Genomic DNA, 24,300 nt, shown 5'->3' with positions numbered 1-24,300 from the left:
AGAGAGAGAGAGAGAGAGAGAGAGAGAGAGAGAGAGAGAGAGAGAGAGATGCGGAATATTCGGGAGGTTATGTTAGCTTGTTAGGAAAAGAGATACGGAGAGAGAAGTATCTCGTAGAGCGCGTTCTTTTCGGCCGCGGCGTCGTTTATAAATTACCGTATATTTTCAGCGCGATTCAATAATCGCGCAACCATCTTGATTCTCGATCTTTCTGCATCGAGCAACCGTCGTGGACACATCGATCGATATCGCTCCGCATTTTACGTGTCTTTAACCTGTCGAAAGTAAATCCCGCGCGGAAATAAGTATCGGGAGTATCGAGAATAGCGATGTGCGATCACACATCCGGGGCGTATCGTGAAGACGTCATTTGTAAATAATCTTCTTGTTTCTCCTCGCGGTATATGTAAGGTAACCAGATTTCCCAGCCTTGAATTCAGGACACTTCATAAATGTGTGAAGCGGGAAAAGGGGAGGGGATAAAAAGCTCCGAAAATTATATAACAATCATTGAAAATGATGACAAATCGGTGTTCCGAATAGCACTTGAAATATTCGGGATAAAGGATGAAAAATCTGGTCACCTTATTATTACGCGCCTTACTGTAATTGCTTGATTCCACTTTGCACTGCGAAACAAACGACGATGCAATTAGCGCGACACGCGTGGCTCGCGCAATTATTTTAGACTAAGATCTGTCGCATAGCTAATGCTCTTTTGTCAAATAACTGTTAATAATTTCGACCAGCCGGATATGTAGTTAATTTTAGGTATTACCTGCTTACTGATTTTTCCCGTGATAGCAAAGAACGAATAATTGCTGTGTTCTCCGTAACTGCTTACAAAAGTAAAAATCCCTACATTTTCTTTTTTAATATAAATGACACTAAATGCTTTATAATACACCAATATATTAATTTAAGGGCTTTGCGCCTCCTTAGCATATAATTGAATATAATAAGATTCTAGCATATTATATAAATATCTATGCTTCACAAGTTAACACACGTACAAGACTTCTGGTTAATTTGAACAGTTGCAAGTTCTGTTTGACCAGAAATTTTCTTAATCTGAAAGTTGCAGGTTCTGGTTGAACAGGATTCTAATAATTCCAACCGCAATTTCTGGTTCGTTCATATTTCACCAGACATCTGATTAATTCGATCAAACTCGTTTTTCCGTGCAGTCTTTTTATCATCTTTTTTGAAATAATTAAACTTTTTTACATTATTGTTTTAATAATAATAAATAACGAGTGTATTGCATATTCGTAATTATTTACTTTATTTAGTTACTCGGACAATATCCGCGAACACACAGACACACAGTAATGCCCGAGTAATCGCCGCGAGTTTGGTTACACGCGTATAGAAATATCCGAGTTTGACTTTAACAGCACTATTATCAAAGCGTGCTTTTATCAAAGCGCCAACTGCAGTCTGCGCAATATTAAACGAGCACGTTGCACGTTAATGTGACCCGCGTGTCGTCCCGTCGCACACGTGTCGAGTACTCGGCCGGCACTTCCGACCACAACTGATTCTAGAGTATGTATTTGTCTTCCATTTTATTTCGCTAATTACCGAGAGATGTATAGAGAACATTACGCGAGATAGAAGCATAAAATGCCCGTTTCTGGTGAAAATTTAAACGTAAATTAATTTTAAAGTAAGTTTAATTAACTCTACTATGTATATGATACACATTTGATTAAACGTAAATTCATATTACTTAATGAGTTAATATTACATATATATTTATATTTATTACAACAAGTAATAAATAATAAATATTTATAATCTTATGGATTGATATAAATCTGAACACAAATATAAACGTAAAAACAAGTGATGGGTAAACCCACACGATCACAAATAAAAAATTGTTTAAATTAGAAAAGATCGCTTTCACGAGATTCAGTAGAAATCATATTAATAATAGCATAATTTGCAATTTACATCGAGACGCGTGGAGAAGACGGTAGGTGGAAACACAAAATAGAAAGTATTCTATTTTACGTTTCCACCTACCGTCTTCTCTACGCGTCTCGATGCAAGCTGCAAATTACAATATTTGGAAGAATTCTCAGAGCCATGAGATTTTATGCGGAAGTATTTTTAACTTTTAATAAAGTTAAGATTAAAATGGGCATACACAAAGAGCGCGGACTGGAAAATTCCTACGAAGTAGGAAGTACCCGTTAGGGGAATCGGATTTAGACGAATAATTTTATTATCGCTTCGCGATAGCGACACGACGCGCCTTGACTGGCGTATTTACAAAGTCGCCATGCGCATCGCCGAGTAATCAACTTCGCGGAACATCCTTCGGCAAATATTAGAAGCATTGTGCCGTTTAACAAAATGCTCGGTGAAAGGCGTAAACGCGCGTGAGGCACTGCGGAAATTAAATTGCACAATGTGACCTTTGGGGATGGCCGTGCATAAAATCGAGCGTTGCATATCCAACAGGCCACCTTAACGCCCTCTCCAACAGACGCGTTCCTCAGAATTCGTGGATCTCGTTCATTTACAAAGCGCGCTTTCATTTATTTAAGGAGATGCTGAAATTGATGACGAACTCGAACAATGTCATTAGCGCAGAGACGATCGTCATTGACACAATCACGCTATCTTTCTCGTATTTCTTATACACACGGGAAAAAAGATTTGGTTAAATTAACCAAATATGAACGATCCAGAAATTCCGATTGAAGTAACCCGAATTCTGTTTAAGTTAACAAGATTTTTGGCAGACTAACCAAACATGTCAGGTTATTTAACCAAACATGTTTAGTTAAATAACCAGACATGTTTGGTTAGTCTGCCAAAACTCTTGTTAATTTAAACAGAATTTCTGGGTCGTTATTCGACCAAATATTTGGTTAATTCAACAAAATCTTTTTTTCCGTGCAGAACTTACATAAATATGTATATACTATATATAGTATATGTATAAATATATATAAATATGTATAAATATGTATAAATATGTATATATATATATGTATATATATATATATATATATGTATAAATATGTATATATATGTATAAATATGTATAAATATGTATTGCTTTGTTTTCATATTCAGCGAAAAATCTAACCACGCATGTGTAGAAATCATTCTGCAATTTTTTTTGATATTTTTAAGCTTCTGAATTCAGATGCAAAGGTATTGCAATATCTTTCGTAAAATTTTTCTATTTGAAGCATCTGCACTTTCGATATAGTACAAGCTGTGGAACTTTTGGATTAGGCAAATATTATACGCTAACTGACAGTTTAAGATTTTTATATATTTAAAATATTTGTTTTGTTTTCGTCACACATTGAGCAATGTTATTTATTTTTGCATGTACTTTCATTGCATAAAAGCATTTATAATTCTGTACAACCAATACGAAAATAAATTTGCATAAAAGCATTTATAATTCTGTACAACCAATACGAAAATAAATTTGCATAAAAGCATTTATAATTCTGTACAACCAATACGAAAGTAAATTTTGCAGAAAAATGTCATTCGGTAAAGTTTTCATCATCCCCTTAAAGTCTGTATCAGATTATCGACTAAACAGGTCGACCTTTAGTGGACCAATCACAGTGAAGTTGGTTCACTTTTTGCATATTTTATGCATGTAGATATTATATAGATTGAAAGAAAAAAAACTTGAAAGTTAATTTATTTGGTGGGTACTAACAGCATATTTATTTAAATCTAAATCCTTTTATCTAAATAGAATAATTTAATATTTACTTTATATTTATTTAATATTTATTTTTAATAGTTACTTTTTGAAATTAATGAACAAAATTAAGATTTTCTTAATATTTTAAGGACATATATATTTTCTTATTTAAAAAAAAAATATTTTATATTAGTACAAGTAAATATTCTGTTTTTTAATACCTACCAAATAAATATTTATACTATTCCTTAGATATATTTTCTATCAGTAAAAATGTGTGTATGCTGCTTTGTTGTACTATATTCAGCGGAAATTTAATGAAAAATCTAACCATGCGTAGATATCTTTCTGCAAACTTTCGAATATCTTCAAGCTTCTCTAAATTCATGTGTAAAAGTAAGTAACAGTAATGTTCTTTGAAATTTTCTCGAGTGAAGCAAACACACGTTCTCTATATACAACAAACTGTAGAATTCTTGCATCAAAGAAATATTTACGTTGACTAACAGTTCAATCGAGATGACAATTTTTAACATTTTATTATTTACATCACATATTGAGCAATGTTTCAATTTATTTTTACACGTACTTTCATTGTGTAAAAATATTTGTAATTCTGCGCGATTTATACGACGTAAAGCTTATAGGAAAAAGTCAGTATTTTCAGACGATAAAGTTTTCAAATATAGCATCGCCTTAAGATATCGCGAATAAATCTCCTCAATCGAGCGTGTGCCTTTCGTCGCAAATACCCGTGAAACGCTTTCAAAAGAAGCATTTGAAAATGTAACAACAGCGCTGCTTGATTGTGTGATAACAAAAGAACAATTAATTTTTCAATTTCATAACGTGTTGAAAGTTCTTTAACCGGATTTTTTACGTTGATTAAATTATATAACGTTAATAATACGTATTTACAATTATACTCCGTGCTTTTTTTATCATTTGCTTCATTAACCGAGATTTTAATTATTCATAGATTACCATTTATTCATTATCACGATTATGTACAGGCGCGGGAGTAAAGGAATTTTCGCAGCTATTCGAGCACGGATCGGTATTCACCTATTTTCGGTATTTAACGAGTGAAGTGATTACGTGAGAGCGAGAGTGAGAATGAGAGTGAGAGAGTAAGAGAGAGAGAGAGGGGGGGGGAGAGAGAGAGAAAGAGAGAGAGAGAGAAAGAGAGAGAGAGAGAGAGAAAGAGAGAGAGAGAGATGCAGGGAATGGAGATTTTATGAACACAACGGAATGTAGAGACGACGTGCTCGAATATAACGAGCAACAGTTTGCGGAGTAGCTCGCTCGAGCAGAACTGTTGTTCGATCGGAGCGAATAAACGGGCGGGGGTGTTTGTTTACAAGATGCAAGGACGAATCGCAGTTCCGACATGCATCAGTGCAACGCCATTCCTTACGACGTTGCAGTGCAACGCGGAAGGTTCGCGATCGATCCCACTTTCTTGAAGTTGTTTCGCGTCGAAATATCGCTTTTGGAGGAAAATTGAATAACGTTTTGATATTTGAGATCTCTCCTCTATCGCTGACATTCTTCCTAATCGAGCTTCTTCAAGCTCGAGTTTTGAGATTCGAGCTCAGAAGGAAGCTGTGTGTTCCCTAGATTTGAATTGAAATCTTACGAAAGAAAGCGAACGCGTGAAAACAATCCACATTTTGTAATACGTCAAATATAATAAAAATACAAAGTAAAAGATAAAAGAGTATCAATTTCCGGACACATGGATACTCTTAATATTTTAGTCATTAAATACAAATATTTAAACATTCAACTTAGAATATACACTGAGAAAAATTACTCAACAATTTATTTGCGAGAAATAAAGTTTATTCACAGAAATGAATAAACTTTTTACACAAATAAACTTTATTTTACAGAAACAAATTTTGTGTTCCATAAATAAATTTTCAAGTATTTCTTTTTTCAGTATGTGTGTATATTTCATATACAGGGTGTTCTATTTTAAATAATATATTTTAATATCTCTCCTATAACTCGTCATAAACGAATACTGTTACGCAAGATCAAACTGACTTCATTATTTTGTGTCCCCCTCCAAACCATGCAATTTTTGTCTAGAAAATTTTTGTCTATGATGAATTAGAGAAGAGATATTAGATGCATTTAAAATGAGATACCTTGTAATATGTATGTGTACTTTTTATATTTTTTATTTTAGAAAAAAAATATTCATATTTATTAAAGTCCAAAATAATAAGAATGTTTAGAAATGGGTATATGTCCGGTCATTAGTACATGAAAAGAACAATATAGTTGGTCCACATATACAGAATGTCCCGCATAAAACGTACGAAAAGAAAAATATAAGTAGAACATATAAAAGTGAAACATATGGTCAAAGTCATTTTTCGAACAACCACGAAAAATTTCGAGATATTAATCAGAGCGCGCAACGTGGTCGGCGAAAAAATGGCCGCTTGCTTGCGAGCCTATCACGCAAATTTAAAACGTAGTCTCCCCTTTGGACCTAAGAGATAGGCGCGTGAGTAATCGGCCATTTCTTCGCCGGCCGTGTTGCGCGCTCTGATTAGCTCATCTATTTTATTTAATAACTCGAAATTTTACATGGTTGTTCGAAAAATGACTTCGACCATATGTTTCACTTTTATCTGTTCTATTTATATTTTTCTTTTGGTACATCTTATGCGGAACACCCTATATCTAGTTATGCCAGTTGGATTCGACATTAAATCTAGTATGTGTGAGCCAACGGTTTTTTTTTCTATGTACTTTAACCTATCTCTTTGAAAAATTCGATTCTCGTGTACTCACATTGACTAGTATTTGTAGCGCCTCCACATAAGAGCGTTCCGTGTCATAAAGCTCCACAACCACGTGCGTCCTCGTGTCCTGCAAAGCAGAAAAGACAATAGCTGTGAGCATTTGTTAAACGACGCTCAAGAGACAGATACATCCGACGGGAGGAACAGGATCAGCGAAAGAGAGAACAAGAGAGAGAGAAAGAGAGAGAGAGAAGAGACCAAAGCCAGTTGTCAGTCGATTATCGCTCGTCCCGTGATGAAGATTGCACGTGTACGCTCACGAAAGGCGTGCACGTGCAATGCTTCACGTGCGTACAACGCGACGAGCTTGATTATAGTCGTTACGCAACGTGGACGACGAGCCGTAAGGTGTTGCCCCCAGGTGCGCATCGCGGATGCAATCGCGGAAGGATAATGGGCACAATACGCCGTCGTCGAGATGCACGCCGGCGTCGGCGTCGGAGATGCCGATTAAAGGCGTAGTGCTTTAATCCTCGACTAATATGCAGTCTAATGGACTAGGCTACGTATCAGCTCGGGATCTTCCCAGGAACTTCCGCCATTGCATCTCTCATATTATCCTTACGATCTTTCTCGACGATAGATAGATCTCTTCCTCTCAGCCGTACCTCCGCATGTTTTCCTCTTTCCCGCATTGCTTTCACCGTTTTCTCAACTCATTCGGATATTCTCCGGGCGCTTATCATCATACCTTTATGTAGGTGAAGTAATAAAAAAATTGTGCATTGAAAGTAGACGAATAAAGATATGTATTTGCACCAAAGTGTGTTTGCTTTCTGTTAAGAGTAATTAAAAGTAAAGAGTAATTAAGAGGAGAATGTAAAAAATAAAGAGATCAATTGTCTTACAAAGTCTTAAAAGCTCTAGAAAGCATAAAATAATTTTAACTCAATATTTCTACTCTCAGTATTCGGCGTGAAAATCTGACTAATTGAGTCAATAATTATATTTCTTTTCATTATTTATTTTCTTACCCTTATATAGTTAGTTACTTAGCCAATTTGTCTTTTTTGTATCGATTTCTAATACGATTAGAATATTAGAGTATAAATACATAGAAATATTGAGTGAAGATTAATTCTTACTTTTTGGAGTTTGAGGTTTTTGAAGGCAGTTTATTTTTGTTCTTTATTTTATATTTTTTAATTATTCATTAAAAGTTTGTTTTAGAAGTTGGTTAAAGGAACTTTTTTGAAGTTGATTAAAAATGTAAGTTTTGTCTTATATCTAGATGTTCTCAAATCTTCAAGAAAATATAATAAAATTACCCAATTTCCACAGGTTACTCGAATAATGCCATTAATCTAAGAACCACGTAGATAACATACTGAACAAGCTATGAAAACAATGAAAGCGTAAGATAATAAACTTTTCGATGTAGAATTGCAAAGGAAAAGAAACTAAAGGTTAGAGAAATCAATATTAGATCGTAGTCTTTTCGTAGTACGCTCTTTAGTAGTAAATATGCCTGCAATATATGTCATTTCTTTTAACAACTACGCCACAACGATGTCCTGGAGTAACATCGCTCCGATTTCATGTTTGCAAATCGAAAAACAAGCTACAAAAAATTTCATCTCAATATTTCCAACGGTTCTCGGGTTATGAGGGAACATATAGGCAAACAAATCTACACACAAGGCAAACTGAGAACCTTCTTGTTTTTGAAGTCAACTAAAGAGAAACAAAAAAAGGAAAGAGAGAGAGAGAGAGAGAGAGAGAGAGAGAGAGAGAGAGAGAGAGAGAGAGAGAAAGAGAGAAACTGACCTATCTGACTTAAATTCAGCACCAATGCTAGAAATCCTAGAAATACTTTTGCGATATAGTACGTTTCAGTGGGGCTTACTCAACGTTTACTCAGAACGTCCGGAATGTTTTTCGCATGCAAAATTAGCTCTGCCTATACTCTATATAAACATCAAAAACGAGAACTACCCACGCGTTCGGAAGTGACGCGCTCATTATTCTCGCTGTCCACCGACGGCTGACTGATGAGCTTGCGATCAGCGTTCATTGTCATCCTCGTAGGCCACCTTTGCTGAGCTTTCAACTACGTGGACAGCCTCCACTCGCATAGCAGTTCCAGCGATTCCGCGGATGACGGCGCGCGTTTTTCTCGGTCCTTTTGACGATCTCGCGAAGTCGAACGCGCACGGAACCGAAGGCAAACGCGACGTTCTGACCAGTGCAACGAGTTTTCGCGAAACTCACGCGTCTCGCGATTTTCCCATCTCCCGTTCCGCGCGGCGGAAACGGCGAAACGGACGGGAAGAACTGCACGGACTTTCCCGTGCCGAAAGTCTGCCCCTCGAGCGGTTTTATTCTTGGGCACTTCCCACAAACTTCAAGTCGGCTGCGTTACAGCGCTTCTCGCTTCCACGCAAACTGCATTGGAAAAATAACAATTATATAATATAATCTTCGACGAAATTCAGGGAACTCACAACTCGTACATTTTGAGGAACTGAAGTTGAGAACGAAAAAAGAAACCGCGAAGCACTATTGAATAACAATAGAAGCACCTAATATCGTATAATATGTAATATCATATAGAGTGATATTTCAGCGACTTAGGCTCGTTAATAGTCGTCACTTGGAACTTGTTTTATGCGAGATCTGAATTTTTAGTATTGATAATTGTCACTTGAAACTTGTCTCACGTGAGATTCAGATTTTTCTTCAGAATTAGATCCAAATTTTTAAATTTAATTATATAATATGTGACATTATATCTGTAATCGCTATTCAACTAGTAAACTTTCATCTGACTCTGAACTCAAATCTGAGCATTACTTGAGAGAAGTTTCAAGTAACAATTATTAACTCTCTACTGTTCAAATTAATTTCTTATGATTAAAAAATTTTTCATATACATAGGACATTTAAAAATAAAATACTTGATATATATAAGGTAAAAATTAATTTTTCTAATTTTTTATTTTCTCAAAATAAAATAAATGCAACAAAAATGCATAAGAAATAAGATTGGACACAAGATATAGGCGCTTTTGGTTTATTGATTATAAATATAAAGTCAAATGTGTAAAATTATTTGTATAAATAATAAAATGTTTAAACAAAACATGTAAAAAGTTGAAAAAAATTATTTATACAAATAATTCCTCGGTTTGGCCGAAATTAGAATCATTTTTGACTAATTTAGTACAGATTTGAAAGATTTTGGTTGGAATCTCGGCTATAGAAATTTAGAATAATTCGTGTTTCAGCTATGCCGATTTTGTTAAAATTTTAATTAAAATTGCCGGATTTTTCTTGCGCGGTTTGGCCGAGATTCGAACCATTTAGCACAGATTTAAAATATTTTGGTTGAAATCTCGGCTAGAGAAATTTAGAATAGTTCGTGTCTTACCTATGCCGATTTTATTAAAATTATTTAACTATATCTTGTATTCAATTTTATTTCTTATGCATTTTTGTTGTACTCGTTGATGATAGGAGTGAGAACACTAAAAAGCTATAAACTGCCCGTGAAACTCAAAGTGGGCCAAAATGAAAAAAATATAACCTAAATATTTTTCTACATTTGTGTCAAATTAGAAAGAAATCGGAGTGTACCTTTTTGGGTAGGTTCACTTGTAAGTACACTGTACTCTGTTAGAAAACCGATGAAAATGAACTACATGACTTCAAAGTCACTTTGAGAGAAATTATTCGATAAAAGCAAACGGATATTTCCGATAAGTTTTTGTACTTGATCAGGATATCTGATGAAATTTAATCAGGTACTTTCGGCCACAATGGCATTCACCAAATAAACTGATGAAATAATTAAAAACCAATATTTCTCGTTGGATGATCGGATATAAGAATTGATCGACATCTGATCGGATTTTAATCACAAGTCTTCGCTTGTTAATTTCTTATCGGATAATTTCTCTCAATGTAAGTATACGATATCAGGAACTCTATTTCGCTCTATCGATTACCATGAGAGCCATTACTATCGAAAATCCCACTGCGTCTCCCTATTTCCTTATTCGCAACATGAGATCCCTAAGATAAGTAAATTCCGCGAAATTATCAGCGGCACAAGCTTTCAAGGAACCAACGAGAAAATTGCGAGAGGGACGCGCCCTCACTAAGAATCTGCATTGCCACGAGCTGCCGGCTTTGAAAGCTCGCTCTGAAAGCTCGCTTTTGAATTCCCTATTTCGCTCCACCATTTCCCACGAATATCGAGAGGCGGATAATTCCCGGGCGAATTTCTTCACGTCAGCCGATGGCTTATCGACGAGGGATCAACGCATGAGGGACACGGGAGGAGAACGAGGCGTCCGTTACGAATCGTTACCGACCGACATTGATCGTGTCGCGAGTGATCGGCATTGGCAGTTACGTAAGTTCCGGCTCTCGAGACAAATAGAAAAAGGCGGACGCTGGTGTGGCGCACTCGCACGTGAAACCGACGCACGTGTGCCGTCGGTGGGGAAAAAAGCCGTGTGTCGTCGGTCGACGTGTCGTCGGTACGCCTACTCGGACAGCGCCTCTTTAATAAAAGCTCACGGCACGGTTCGCACGTTGCGGAGGAGGCTCCTCTCTCGCGCCTCTCGGCAGCAACGGCATCGAGCGCGCCGACCGCTTACGAACCGACCGCCCGTTATATTTAGCGCCGTGACTAAAGGCCCCCGCGGCGTGTGTGGAGCTTGCAAAGCTCATCCCGCGGCGCTCTGTCTTTTTCGCGCTCCTCCGGCCTTTCCATCGAGTCGCACCCGATTACGGAATCGATCGCGCGCGCGCGCGCGTGAGCGAGCGAGCGAGCGAGATCGGTCGATCGGTCCGCGCCCATCCTTTGGTCACGTTGTGCGAGCATAATGACAATCCACTGGGCGAGCGCTTAATTACGCAAGCCGCCGTCTAATTAGCCGCGGAGTTATATCACAAACGCTTCGCGTTTATCCTTGCGCCTAAGTGGCCTTAGTTGCCGGGAGTTTCATAATCTCGCGGAGCTGGCGCGCTGTATCGTTGATGAGTTGAGATTAGAAAGGTGAGAGTGCACAGTTAAAGTCAAGAGCTTGCGACGGGGAAGTTGTTGACGCGCTTCCGGCCGAAATTTCTCGGAATACTCCCCAAAAAATCAAAGTCTGACTATGTCCGTTGTAAAAATGTAGCTATAACGTCTTGCCAGTTTTAATTGCAGGCAGCAAATGTTATTTGCTGGATTTTTAACTGCAAAAACGCTGTGACAGTTAATTAAAAAGTCAAAGTGCGGCCATAGCTATTTTAGCTGTTTTAACATTTTGTATTAAATGCGAAATCGCTGTATGATAGCTATCAGAAAAATCAAAACTCTCAGCTATTTTAGGCTGCATTAATATTGGTGTGAAGTTGCTGTGACAGCAATAACAGAAATCAAAATTCAGCTACAGATATTTTAACTGGTGGTTGTAAAAGCAACAAAGAAAAGTCAAAATGAATGAATTTTATTTCATCAAAAGTCAAAATAAATAAAAATGCTGTAAGCCTGTAAAATGGTATGAAAAATATAAATTGAGACTTTAAAAATTGTTTAAGTTTTTCTGGTTTCTCTGTGTAACTAGTTTTCTAATTACTATATCCTATACATATAAAGCATGTTACTATACAATCAAAAAATTTTATGGGAAATATGAATTAAATAAAGTGTCACTCATTTAAAAGACTAAATGCTGCTTTTAGCTTTATACTAAAAACTTTTTATTTTCATATAATTTTTTTTTTAATTATTATTTTACCAGCTCTCTGAACTACTGAGTAATTTATCGTAATTTACTGAGTAAGTTATCGTCAGACTTTGGATCATTTTCATCTCTAGGTTTAATCTACAACAACGTTACCGTAGCTGAAGCTTTTTAAAGCTTCACGTGTATTGGGGTCGTTTCCTTTTCTAGGTTTAAGCTTTACGTGTCTTGGGATCATTTTCATCTCTAGGCTTAAGCTAGAACAACGTTATCGCAGCTGAAGTTTTAAAAAGCTTCACGTGTTACTTGGACTTGTTCTTCTTCGCTTTACATCCGCGGAAATAAAAGTTCAGTGAATTAGCCCAGCTGTAAATGAACTGAACGCGTTTTCGTTGAAGGAAATTTAACGTTGAAGGTAACAGAATTTCCGGCTCTCAGAACCGAATTATTCACGAGAAGCAAAAATTGAGTTTCCCTCGACGAAAATGGCTCGTCCTTCGTCACGTGAATTCGATCGGACTCTTTTTCTCCGTATTGCGCGTCAAATTCCTCTCCTTACGTCTCCCGTAATTGACTCCGTCGTGTCGCTTCCCTGCCGTTATCGTCAATACGATTTATTTTGCGGCGATACGTGTCACTGGCCATTCCACGGAAGAAAAAACCGATTATCACGCTCGATTATCCGGCCGATCGCATTCGCGACAGTCCGACACAGTTGACTTCATTTCTGTCATAACTGTATTTCCATTATGTAAGCTAATACTCCATTACACGAGCGCTTAGTTTAACTGCGTGTGCATACGACAGACGAATAAACGTTGGCGCGGGACAAAACGTACGTTTCGAGGTCTATTTGTCCGGAGTTTTCCGCAACAATTGCCAGTTATGAAAACTGAAACCGCAATGCGGAAACTTTTACTTTCTAATCGGTACCAATTAAGCGCAACGTCGTCGGTAGTTATTGTTCAACGGGATAAGTTCACGTCGCTGGACTTCCACTCGCCTTGTCGCACTAGCTATTACGCGGAAAACTAATTCACCGCAGTACTGACTTCTTTACGAGCCGCGTGCGACACATAGACCCACATAGAAAGTGCGACGAATCTCGTCGCGACGGCGCGTCGTACTCGGGAACTTCCGAATAGATGCGACGAGACAAGGTCAGGAAGAGATGGCTCTCCTCGACATCGAGAAGAGGAAACGCATGTTTCCTGATACTGGAACGTGTCGAGAGAGAAGCTCTTGACATTTGAACGCGTTTTCGACGTGATTCTTTGATCGAGCCCATTACGACGAGTACCAAAGCGTTCTCGTAAAAGCGTATGACAAGTCGAGATATTTTTGATTCGATACTTGGCCATAAAAGTACAGGTAAATCAGAGTCTTGGTAAAAACATATGCAGTTGGCGTGGACATTCCCGCAGTTTTCTCAGTTTTACTGATGCACTCTCATTAATATAATAGTGAAAATATTGCGTAGGAATTGGACAAGAACTTGATAGAGATGCATTCAGCGGCTGAAGCAGTTTTCTGTGTAATGTGTGGACTAATTCTTTCCAAAGCAATAATATTGATTCAGTTTTATAATGTGCATGTATTATAATGTATAAGAGTTATAATGTATAGATCTATCTAATGGTACATTTATATATTTATCTATTAGTAGTCTCTAATAGTATAATTATAACATATAAATCTGTCGTGAATAAATTCAAAACATTAATTTGTATTATTAAAAAGGAACTGAAAATTGCGTGAACAATGAGTGAACGTATAGAAAAGCATAAAGCAAGAAGAAAGAAATTTGGAAAGATGGGGCATTTAATTAAATCAAGCCCCGTGACAGAGATGACACAATCAAGGTTAGAAAAAAAAGTGAGAAAGATACAAATATAAAATAAGTGTTAATAATACAGAATTTCATTGCGATAAGAACACATTAAACTATTTTAATAATAATAATAAATATATATGATATAAAATATAAATAATAATAATAACAAAAAATTGTCATGATAACTCAGACTCAGAATTTGATGAAATAATGCAAGAATGGATAAAAGGATATATTATTTGATGATTATTTGGTGAAAGATGTTAAGTCGAATATGAAAATACATATTACGCATTAAAGATTTCCTGCGACTTTTATTAGCATTATATAGCATTAAATTTATTTTATTAAATTAAAAAGTGAAGCACAAAGAATGAAATACTGCTAAAGCAAGCTTGCTTATTTAATGTAGCAGACTTGATTATTTATTAATTAAATAGTTTTTGCCCATTTCTTGTTCTTTTTTATTCAGTAAACAAGTTCAGCTTTTGAGCATCTTTTGTACGTAACTGCAGGAGAAGTATTATATGTATTTTGTAGTAACTGCAGGAGAAGTATTATATTTTGTGACTGGCATCTCAAGTAATTTTATTCTTCATTTACAGACAGAAGTTAACACAGCTGTCCAGTACTGCTCGAAAACTGCATTAAATTTCCACCAAGGAAACGTCAAAACACACAATAATGTATATGGCGAAATAAATTCAGTGAGTTCGAATAGAATGTAGAATAAAATAAAATACTTTAAGAGGCTTTTAACTTGCAATTCAGCTAAACAGATATTCCGTTCTTATGAACTTATAAAAGTGAGCGAGTGTCAAATTTTCCGTGAGGGAAGAAACCCATTGGAGGATTACCACGGGATCCTAATAAAGGAACGAGTTGAGGTCACCCGAGAGGAACGGAACGGCTCGTTGACGGCCCGAAGCTCTCTCGTCAAAACGAGTTAAAAACTCCGCCCGCGTAGTACTTACAGGTGGCTCTTATTTACAACGCCTCATTGTCGCCACCGAGTGCCGCGTAAACAACACCTTCAACGAGCTCGCCCGTCAACGAGGCACGAATAAAATTACAACCTGTTACACCCGACGGAGGCGTCGCGACGCGTCCGTAATTGCGGCCGGCCGCTGACTCTTCAATTCCCGTCGGAGGGAAAAGAAGCGCGAATCGGAGCGGAACGGCACCTAGACCTTGTTTGAAAACCGCTTCTCTCCCATATATACACAAGCGGCGTCCGCGTTTCGCTTATTTCAGCCACGCGGCTATCGAAACAAACGGATGGCACGAGATGATATAACGCCGCACAAGCAAATCGGGGAGTGATATAACGCAAGGCGATCAACCGTCGATCGAGGAATCGATATCCGAGCGTGGTAGCCGCCACTTCTGTGTTCGCGCGTTTCACAACAGATCCTAACACAAACAAGGTCTACTTTATTTTTCCTTTCGGCGAAGTTGCCCTCTTTATTACCGTCGCTCGCGATACACACCATGCATTCGGAGTACTCTTATTTATGAAAAGGAAGAAGAGAAGAAAAACTGAACACGCGTGTGTATTGCGAGAGAAAAAGATCGCTCAATTTCAAATGAGATCGCTCCGTTGCGCTCTGGTGCCGCGCGTGATATCGTATCAAGCTGCATCAAAGGATACAGGATTCGTTTTGAGGTGATTTCGTCACTTCGACGCGAGTGAACTCGCGACATCTTTTCACCTGGACCCGTTGATGACGTTCGGCTACGTCCGAAGTACGATGAATTCGAGCCAAATGCTGTCTACCTACAATCTTGTGCCGCTGCTCGAAACGCGCGCGCGAAATAAATCGCTTCAGCGGAGCACGTCGCGGCGAAATTTAAGGCTCGTCTACAATACGCGGAGTCAGCTTGGCGCAAGTTGAGTGGAATGAGAAATAAAGATACTCCTATTTGAATAAGAGGAGCACTTCCGGTGTAATTTGAATTATTCAATCCAACTTACTCTAGACTTTGCTCCGCGTATTGCAGACGAGCCTTTACGCGCGACACATCTGTCGCACGACTCGAGTTGCTTGCAGTGTGCGAGCACCCTTCGTGCTCTCCTGACTTCTCCACCGAGAGGTACGTTCACTCTCCCGAATACACACGAAACTCGAGTGAGTCGTGCGACCACAACACAGCCTAGCCTGACCCGAGCTGTCATCGGCACGTCTCGCACCGCTACCTACTTCATTCGTTCATTGTTTATCTGTGATTAATTCAGCGCGATTGATCTGAACCCACTCGAGCCGGCAGCTCGCGTCTCGCAGAGCGACGGGGAATACCACCCTGGCACGACGTGCCAGGGATCGCGAGGGAGAACACCCGCGCGACGAGCTACCTGCCTCAATCCCAGCTACCTACTGTTGCAGCTTCACACCGCACAGACCGTTATTGTTCTTGCTGTCGCGAGATCGGCGGATCGAGAGAAGAGGAGCAGAGGTATCCTCGGCTTCCCGGAGGAGATCGCGGGCGATACTTTGCGCGCACACGAATTGCGGCACTGCGGAGCACACACGAGGAGATGACGAGGAGACAGTGCTGGAATTGCGACGGAGCGAGCTCACCGAGCTGTCCGTCGAGCGTAGCTTTTCCGCCGAGCAACAGCTAGACGCGACGATACGCCTGAAACTGGCGATCCGTCGCACAGCTACCAGGAAGCTGATCGATGCCCAAGAGAATAACGGCGGCGGAGAGGACGGAAGCTGGGCGTCAGGACGCCGGCGCGTACTTTTCACGTGGATTACACGCGCCCTGCCGCTGTGTGTCCTGACGCCGCCGACGCCGATGCTGCCGCCACCACCGCCGCCCTCGCCGTCAACCTACCCCTCGTGCGACCTTGTCCTACGAGAAGACGAGGCCTCGTCGCGACCTTGCGTTCTACCGCCGGGTTGACCCTTTCGAGTCTCGCTCGAGCTCAGCAACAGGTCCCTAATATGAGCTTTGAGCGAAAGTCGCGACAAAATCGTGCCTACATTGATCGTGCAATGTTTGTCCCGTTGTTTGTTTGTCGAGTTCTCAGGGCGAATGAGCTCCGTGAGTTCTGCGAGTTACGAGAGCGAATTGAATTCTATGCGAAAGTTCTGAAGAAATACTCTGCGCGTCCTAAAAGTTTCTGAGAACACTGCAAAACGTAGTGGCACAATGAAATATATTAAAACAACACGTTAACACGTCTTCTTTTTTAACATACTATAATGACAATTTAAGTTAACACACGTGTGCGTATTTTAACCGCTTAATCTAATCTCAAATATCTTCAACATTGAAAGACAACATATCTTCAACATTCGACAACATTAAATACGTCAGGCCTATTAAATATGGGGCACGACAAAATGGCGCCTAAATTAATTGTATTGAATTCGAAGAAATATCTTCTACTTCCTACATAATCAAAATAATACATTGAAGTGTGTTAAAACAACATGTAAACACATCCCTACTTCTAAGATACTGTATTAATAGTTTAAATTAACACACGTATGTGTATCCTAATAGTTTAATCTAACTTCAGATCTTCAATAATAAGAGCCAACATTTGAGATTAAATGTGTTAGATCTGTTAAAAGTGAGGGCACGACAAAATAGTGTCCAAATTAAATGTTTAATTTTTGTTTAATTATTGTAGGAGTCTACATAGCCCAGAGGTATGGTGCTTTTTTAGTATTTATCTTGACAGGGACAAACAAAATCGGAAATGACCCTTTCTGAACACAGATATCTTTTCCCTAAGTTTTACTATAATCGGAATAATATTACAATTGAAAAATAGAATATACTGATTTAGTAGTAGCAAAGTAAAATTTCTCTCGAAAACTTGTATTAATCTTCTCCATCATGAGTGAATAAAATTAAGTGACGCATTACTAGTTAGAATAAAGTTTTTTACGAGTGTGATATACTGTTTTAAATAATAAAAGCAATTTTCATTCATATAATGGTTGAAAGCATATGGGAGGACAAGGAAAAGCACATAACTAAGTGTCGGCAGGAGTGGAGATCTTTCGCGAAGGTCCTGAAATTACACTAATTAGGATACATATTTTACATGTGATCTTTATATTTTGCGCTACTGAGTAACTGAATCAGATGCCAAGGCAAGATAGACATGTTGATGCGTGTTTGTAATTAGACTATTAGGAAACAAAATATATGGTTAACACGATCGTGGCGGATATTATCACATAGAAGGAGGCTACCTCGATCATGTTTCTAAGGTCGGTCATAATAATTGATTGTCTGAGCAGTTGAACTTGGAAACTTAAATATAAGGTATCTAGCCTCAGTCTCTTCTATGTTAAATTTTCAGAGCAAATGTGCTTTATGAGCACTGTGAGTTATGAAAGCGAATTGTGTTTAACCTGACCTCAAATATCGTCTTTTAATATCGGAGAGACGACATTTGAGGTCAGATTAAGCGGTTAGAACACAGATAAGTGTCTTAATTTAAACTGCCAGTGCAGTGTGTTAAAAAGGCAAACGTGTCGTTTTGCAATGAAGCTTGAGAACTTTTGCAAATATACCTCTATATATTTTCCATGAAAAAAAAAAAACAATTATTTTACATATCCTCCTAACTTATTCGTCATCTCTGTGAATTCGGATGAACAGTGTGGCAGGATTGAAAATTCCGTAAATGGAGAAGGATGAAAGAGGATCGCGTGGAGGAGTCAGTATAAATAGAATTAAACATCGCGAATAGTTGGAAGGCGCGCGCGGTTTATAGCGCGCTTGAAATTAAAGCTTAATTTAACGGGCAGCTTAACGTCGCGGACGATCGTCGGTCGCATTTAAATTTAAGTCTTGCCGGCAGACGTTCCGATTTTACGACGACGTTCGGCCAGGACTGGAGGCTCTTAAGTTGCTCGCGCGTAACCGTACATTTTGTTCTTTCAAATAACAGATCTAATTCATAGCCGCGCGCGCACGGCGCTCGCGCCTATAAAATCGTTCGCGGAGGCGCGCTCGCGAGCGCATCGCAACGCACCGGCAACGGCTGGATTCACGCCCGAATAAACTCGTCCGCGTAAGGATTCCGTTAAAGAAGTTGAACGCACGATTTATGCAAGCCGAGCTGAACCGCGAGAACAATGACCGGCTGGCATCGCAGTTTTACACGTTGGTCGCGAGCGCGCGTGTTTACCAGCTGACGAGCGAGGGAGATCGATAAGCCCGGCGAAGCGGCCAGCTCGAATACATCCTAATAAACAGACGTCTATTAAGACCGCGTCCTTCTTAAAGCGATAAAGAGCAACCAATTTCCGTCAGCGGTGTGTGCATATTCGCGGGAAATCGCTCCGATTCAATCGCGAGTTGTCGGCTCGAAAAGAAAGAGCAACGCGCGATCGTGATTTTCGATTAACTTGGATCACTACGAACTGTCATCGTTCTTACGACAGAGCCAAGTAGTTGTTCCAAACAGATAAAATCGCGCATTTCTCTCATAAGTCGTAATAAAAGTAGCAATAAAATGATGACACGAAATATTAATAACAAAAACATGTTTTCCATTCAACGTGTAATTAATTCAAGAATATATTGCCTCGCAAAAGTCGCTGATTAAAAATATGCTGATATATTTAAATAATATATTTTTACTGTAATATTTTTACATCATATTTTTATAATTTATTTACCTTTTATTATTTCTGGCTTTTACACTTTTATCTCTGAATTGCAATAAAATTTTATATCATTTTGAATACTTAAAGAGCATAGAGAAATTGAGATTTTTGTAATTATTTTTTCATTATTTTTGCCTTTGCTAAAGATAGCAACTTATATCTTATGTTTCCATAACAGCACGGTTTAAAGTATTTCCAAGTAGTGAGAGATGACGTCAAATAACATGTCATTAATATGTCATTAGACATCATCCCATTATTTGGGAGTACTTTAAACCGTGCTGTTATGGAAACATAGGATGTTGCTACTTAATGTGACATTAAAATGTCATTTGGTGTCATCATATCAAATCAAAGTTAAGAGGAGAGAAACTATCTTTCAACTTGTGTGCGTGACAGAAAACTGATCGAGTAATATCAACAAAAAGAATACACTCCTAAAAACATGATCAAATATCATTTTTATCATTTCCGGCTCACAACCTTGATATGTTTATTTAACTCATGGTAATAACTCGAAAATAAAGAATTTTTTTAAGCTTCAAAAGATATCCATAATCCATAATCATGCTTTTGAAGCATGGATATTTGCTAGGTTTACACTTCAAAATGGAATAACTTGTTTCAGGTTCTGAATCAATATCATATTGTTTGCGATCACTTTTATTTCCAATATAGATTAATCTTTTTTTTCATTTATTCAAATATATTTTTTTTCAAATATAGGCAATATATTTAAAATAACACGATAAACACAAAACAAATAGTCAATATAAAAATCTATGGACTCGATCTAAAGAAATTGGCATTATTGTAAAAATATATATTATAAAAGTACGAGAAGAAATTGGCATTATTGTAAAAATATATATTATAAAAGTACGAGAAGAAATTGGCATTATTGTAAAAATATATATTATAAAAGTACGAGAAGAACTATAAGAAGGAATAGAGGATCATGAGAATATCGCGACGGCGGGGCTCACATTAAAGAGCCGACGTCAACGTGAGTGTCATCGCGACGCGTGAAACGATTTTTCTTCGCTCGGAATGCGTACACACTTGCGGCTCGGCATGCGCATCCTCTGAATTATTCTTTGCGAGGTGCATTTTTGCAACATCCCGCGGCCCATATTTATTTCGACGACGCTTGTTTAGTCTGCGCCGGGACCTGCGACGGACGTCAGGATGTTCGCTCATGCTTTTCGTACGCCGACTTAACAGGTTTGTCAGCCCGTCGCAATGCGCGATACAATAACAAGTTATCCGTCGTGCGAATTCCGCGCGTGAACGGTTCATTCGCGGTTACACTTAATATTTGCGCGAATAATGCTGGTCAACGGCCATTTTACGCCAGAGATAACTCACGAATTTCATATACGAAGTTATAAAAAGTGTCGATGTAAAAGATATAAAGTATTTTAAACCGTGCTGTTATGGAAACATAGGATGTTGCTATCTAATGTGACATTAAAATGTCATTTGGTGTTATCATATCAAATCAAAGTTAAGAGGAGAGAAACTATTTTTCAACTTATGTGCGTGACAGAAATTTTGACAGAAAACTGATCGAGTAATATCAACAAAAAGAATACACTCCTAAAAACAAGATCAAATGTCATTTTGTCACATGTCAGGGCTTACAACCCTGGTATGTTTATTTAACGCACTCATAGTAGTAACTCGAAAATAAAAATTTTTTTTGAGTTGCCTCAAAAGATATCCATATTCTATAATCATGCTTTTTTTAAAGCATGGATATTTGCTAGATTTTCACTTCAAAATGAAATAACTTTTATTCGAGATTCTGAATCAATATCATATTGTTTGCGATCACTTTTATTTCGAACATAGATTAAAATAAAAATTGAAAAAATACTGATATCTTAAAGTAGTTTAAACGGTACGATTTTTTGAATAAAATAAAAAAATTAACTAAAATAATTTTCAACTCGGGCGTAAACTTTAGTGGTCTTAACTTTCAGAATCTAATTTGATGACTTAAATGTATAGTTCAAGCAACTAAATCTTGATTCTAAAGATTATATATTTACTTTATATAACTAAGTTATTGTCTAATTGTCACTTTATATTCGGCCTGTATTGTTGGACTGAATAATTTAGCAAAAACTATCAAATTTTGGTACTTTTAGGAAATTCTCCCCTCAGTATATCCGGGATGCTTCGTGCGCGATTCGATCCGATCGAATTAAATATCGCGCAGCGGCCGGCGAGTGCCGTGCTTGCGAAACCGCATGCGTCTGCCGGCCAAGTGGTTTATACACGTCTTGTGTAAGTTAAATATTTAAATATTTCCCGGTAACGCGCCGCGGCGAATGCTGCAACTACTTCGCTCGCGCTCGCGCGCTGCACTCGTCGGTTTATTCATAGATTATCCGGCAACATCCTGGTGTACCACGCGGTCGCGTATATAAATGCATCGTGCCCACTGTTTCACGATCGTTCTTCGATCCGATCGAAATGTCGCGAGAGAGGTTGCGAAAGCGCCGCGGCCGTTGATTTACGACCATCTTTCTTGCACGTGCACTTCGAAAAATCGATCGAAGTCAAATTCTGCGATACGCGCGTAGAGAATTATACGGCTCCAGGGATGTCGTTCATATGCTTTTCTTAGTTAGTATTTATTTTGAAAAGAATATTTAATATAAAATCACAAAATAGTCCTTTTGAAACATAAATACTTTTCCTTGAGTTTTATTAAAATCGGCATAATATTGCAATTAAGAAATAGAATAAACTGATTTTGTAATAGCAAAGTAAATTTTTATCGTGACTGAATAAAATTAAGAGGTGTGTTACTAACTAAAATAAAATTTCTTGCAAGTGTATGATATATTGTTTTTAATAATAAATGCAATTTTCATTTTTAAAATGATTGAAATAGAGCATATGGCAAACTTTACGAGGTAAAGTTGACCTATAATTAAAGGTCGATAAAAGAGGTGTGGAAACTTCTCTGGAAACTCTGGAATTACTAATCAGGTTACATATTTTATACGTGACCTTCTTTTACTCTGCACTATTGGGAAAGTAAACCCGGTAAGGTAAGATGGTTATGTCGCTACATGTTCGTATTTTAGTTATTACAAAACAAAATATACAGTTAACAAGGTCGTGATTTGTCAGACATTAATATATATGAGAAAGTTGCTCCTATAATGTTTACAGTCAGTCACAATTAGTTGCCTGAGAAGTTGTACCGTCGAAATTCTAAAATATAGGCGAATTTCTAAAATATATTTAAGATTTTTTAAATTACTTTTTTACGATTGTTTGGCTTTTCAAGTGATTTTATTGTTAAGTCCAAATAATTTATTGTTTGGTTCACAATGAAGAAAATTGTTTAACCTAATTTCAGCATTTTACTTTTACTTGACCTTTAAAACATTTATTTTTTAATAAATAAATTTCATTTTATCATTTTACACTTAAAAAAATTCGATGACTTTGTTTAAATAATCTTAAGAAACTTGACTTTTTTTGCATTATTGGCGATTTATTTTTATTACTTTTACTTTTGAATCAGGTAGAGAAAAAGGAGATAAGGAGAGAGAGAGAGAGAAGGGGATATAAAAATACCAAGTAGAATCTGCATAGCATTTTTATATCCTTCCAACATGAAAAAAGCTTTTGAAGCTGCCTAAGATCGCTGCAACGGTATCGGGCGTAGCTGGTATTTAATATCTCGCGCGCAAGGTTCCTTTACGGTCTCCCGAGACTGATACGAGCGGCGAGTAATAAAAGTCGCCGGTACCTACCGATACCACCTACGTGCCTAGACGCGTCCGCACCTCTTAACAGTCAATGGAACCACGATTACGCTATTGTTCGAAAGTTTATGGCCGGTCGACGGGCCTTTCATTATTCTACACCGTCTGTGTATCTCTCGCCGGCCGCTGCCGCCGTCGCCGCGCTTTCTCGAATCTCCGCCGCCGAGTCTGCGTAGTTTCTCTCTCTCTCTCTCTCTCTCTCTCTCTCTCTCTCTCTCTCTCTCTAAACTTCGTCCGATAATGCTGTCGATAAAGTCGAGAATTTGTACTCCCGGTCCACACGCACGCCGCTCCATCATGTTCAGGGAAACTTGCCACTTGGAGAACGCGCGCCGGATACGTCGTCGGGCATACCGCTCGCATGCTCTCTCGGCGCGCTGCCGTTTCAATATTAAATGACCCCGGATAGCGCCGAGGGGCATGCCGATCCATGTGAAAATTGAATAAAGCGACCATCGAATACATACAAATACATGCGACGCGAGAATTTCAGTTTTACCTCTGTTTATTGGCACGGAGTCAAGGAAACGCGAAACAATCCTCTCGCCTTCATGATTCTACGCGCGGAATTATTTTTGCGAAACTGCAAATAATAATTCTGAGATTCCCCGAGTGGAATTACTTTGAATATTTGAATGTTTGAATATTTATTATTATCACGTGTGCTGTTGCGTCAGAATAGCGTTACGCTGTCAAACTATTCGCTGGGGTACGCTTTCGCGGTGACGCAATTTGTAATTATCACGACGAGGCAACGTCCCTTTCTCCCGATAAAACCGCCGTAATGGACTTCAAACTTTCGTTTATGCGTCATAATGATCATTAATGCTCGACGGGAGCGGGGG

The 24,300-nt window shown here is 38.2% G+C and overlaps 1 protein-coding gene across 12 annotated transcripts in view; it reads right to left on the bottom strand.

Annotated features, from left to right (window-relative positions):
* LOC116852694 (rho guanine nucleotide exchange factor 17) overlaps positions 1–24,300 on the bottom strand; it is a 105,718-nt gene that overhangs the window by 30,644 nt on the left and 50,774 nt on the right. For all 12 annotated transcript variants that reach the window (XM_032833284.1, XM_032833285.1, XM_032833283.1 and 9 more), the window contains one exon: positions 6,503–6,580. In XM_032833284.1, coding sequence (XP_032689175.1) covers positions 6,503–6,580 — 78 coding nt within the window. The remainder of the gene's footprint in view (positions 1–6,502; positions 6,581–24,300) is intronic.

Source organism: Odontomachus brunneus, unplaced genomic scaffold, assembly GCF_010583005.1.
Source record: "Odontomachus brunneus isolate Ranch 3 - 2012 unplaced genomic scaffold, Obru_v1 Obru_scaffold_249, whole genome shotgun sequence".
NCBI lineage: Eukaryota > Metazoa > Arthropoda > Insecta > Hymenoptera > Formicidae > Odontomachus > Odontomachus brunneus.
This window is presented reverse-complemented; position numbering and strand designations above follow the sequence as displayed.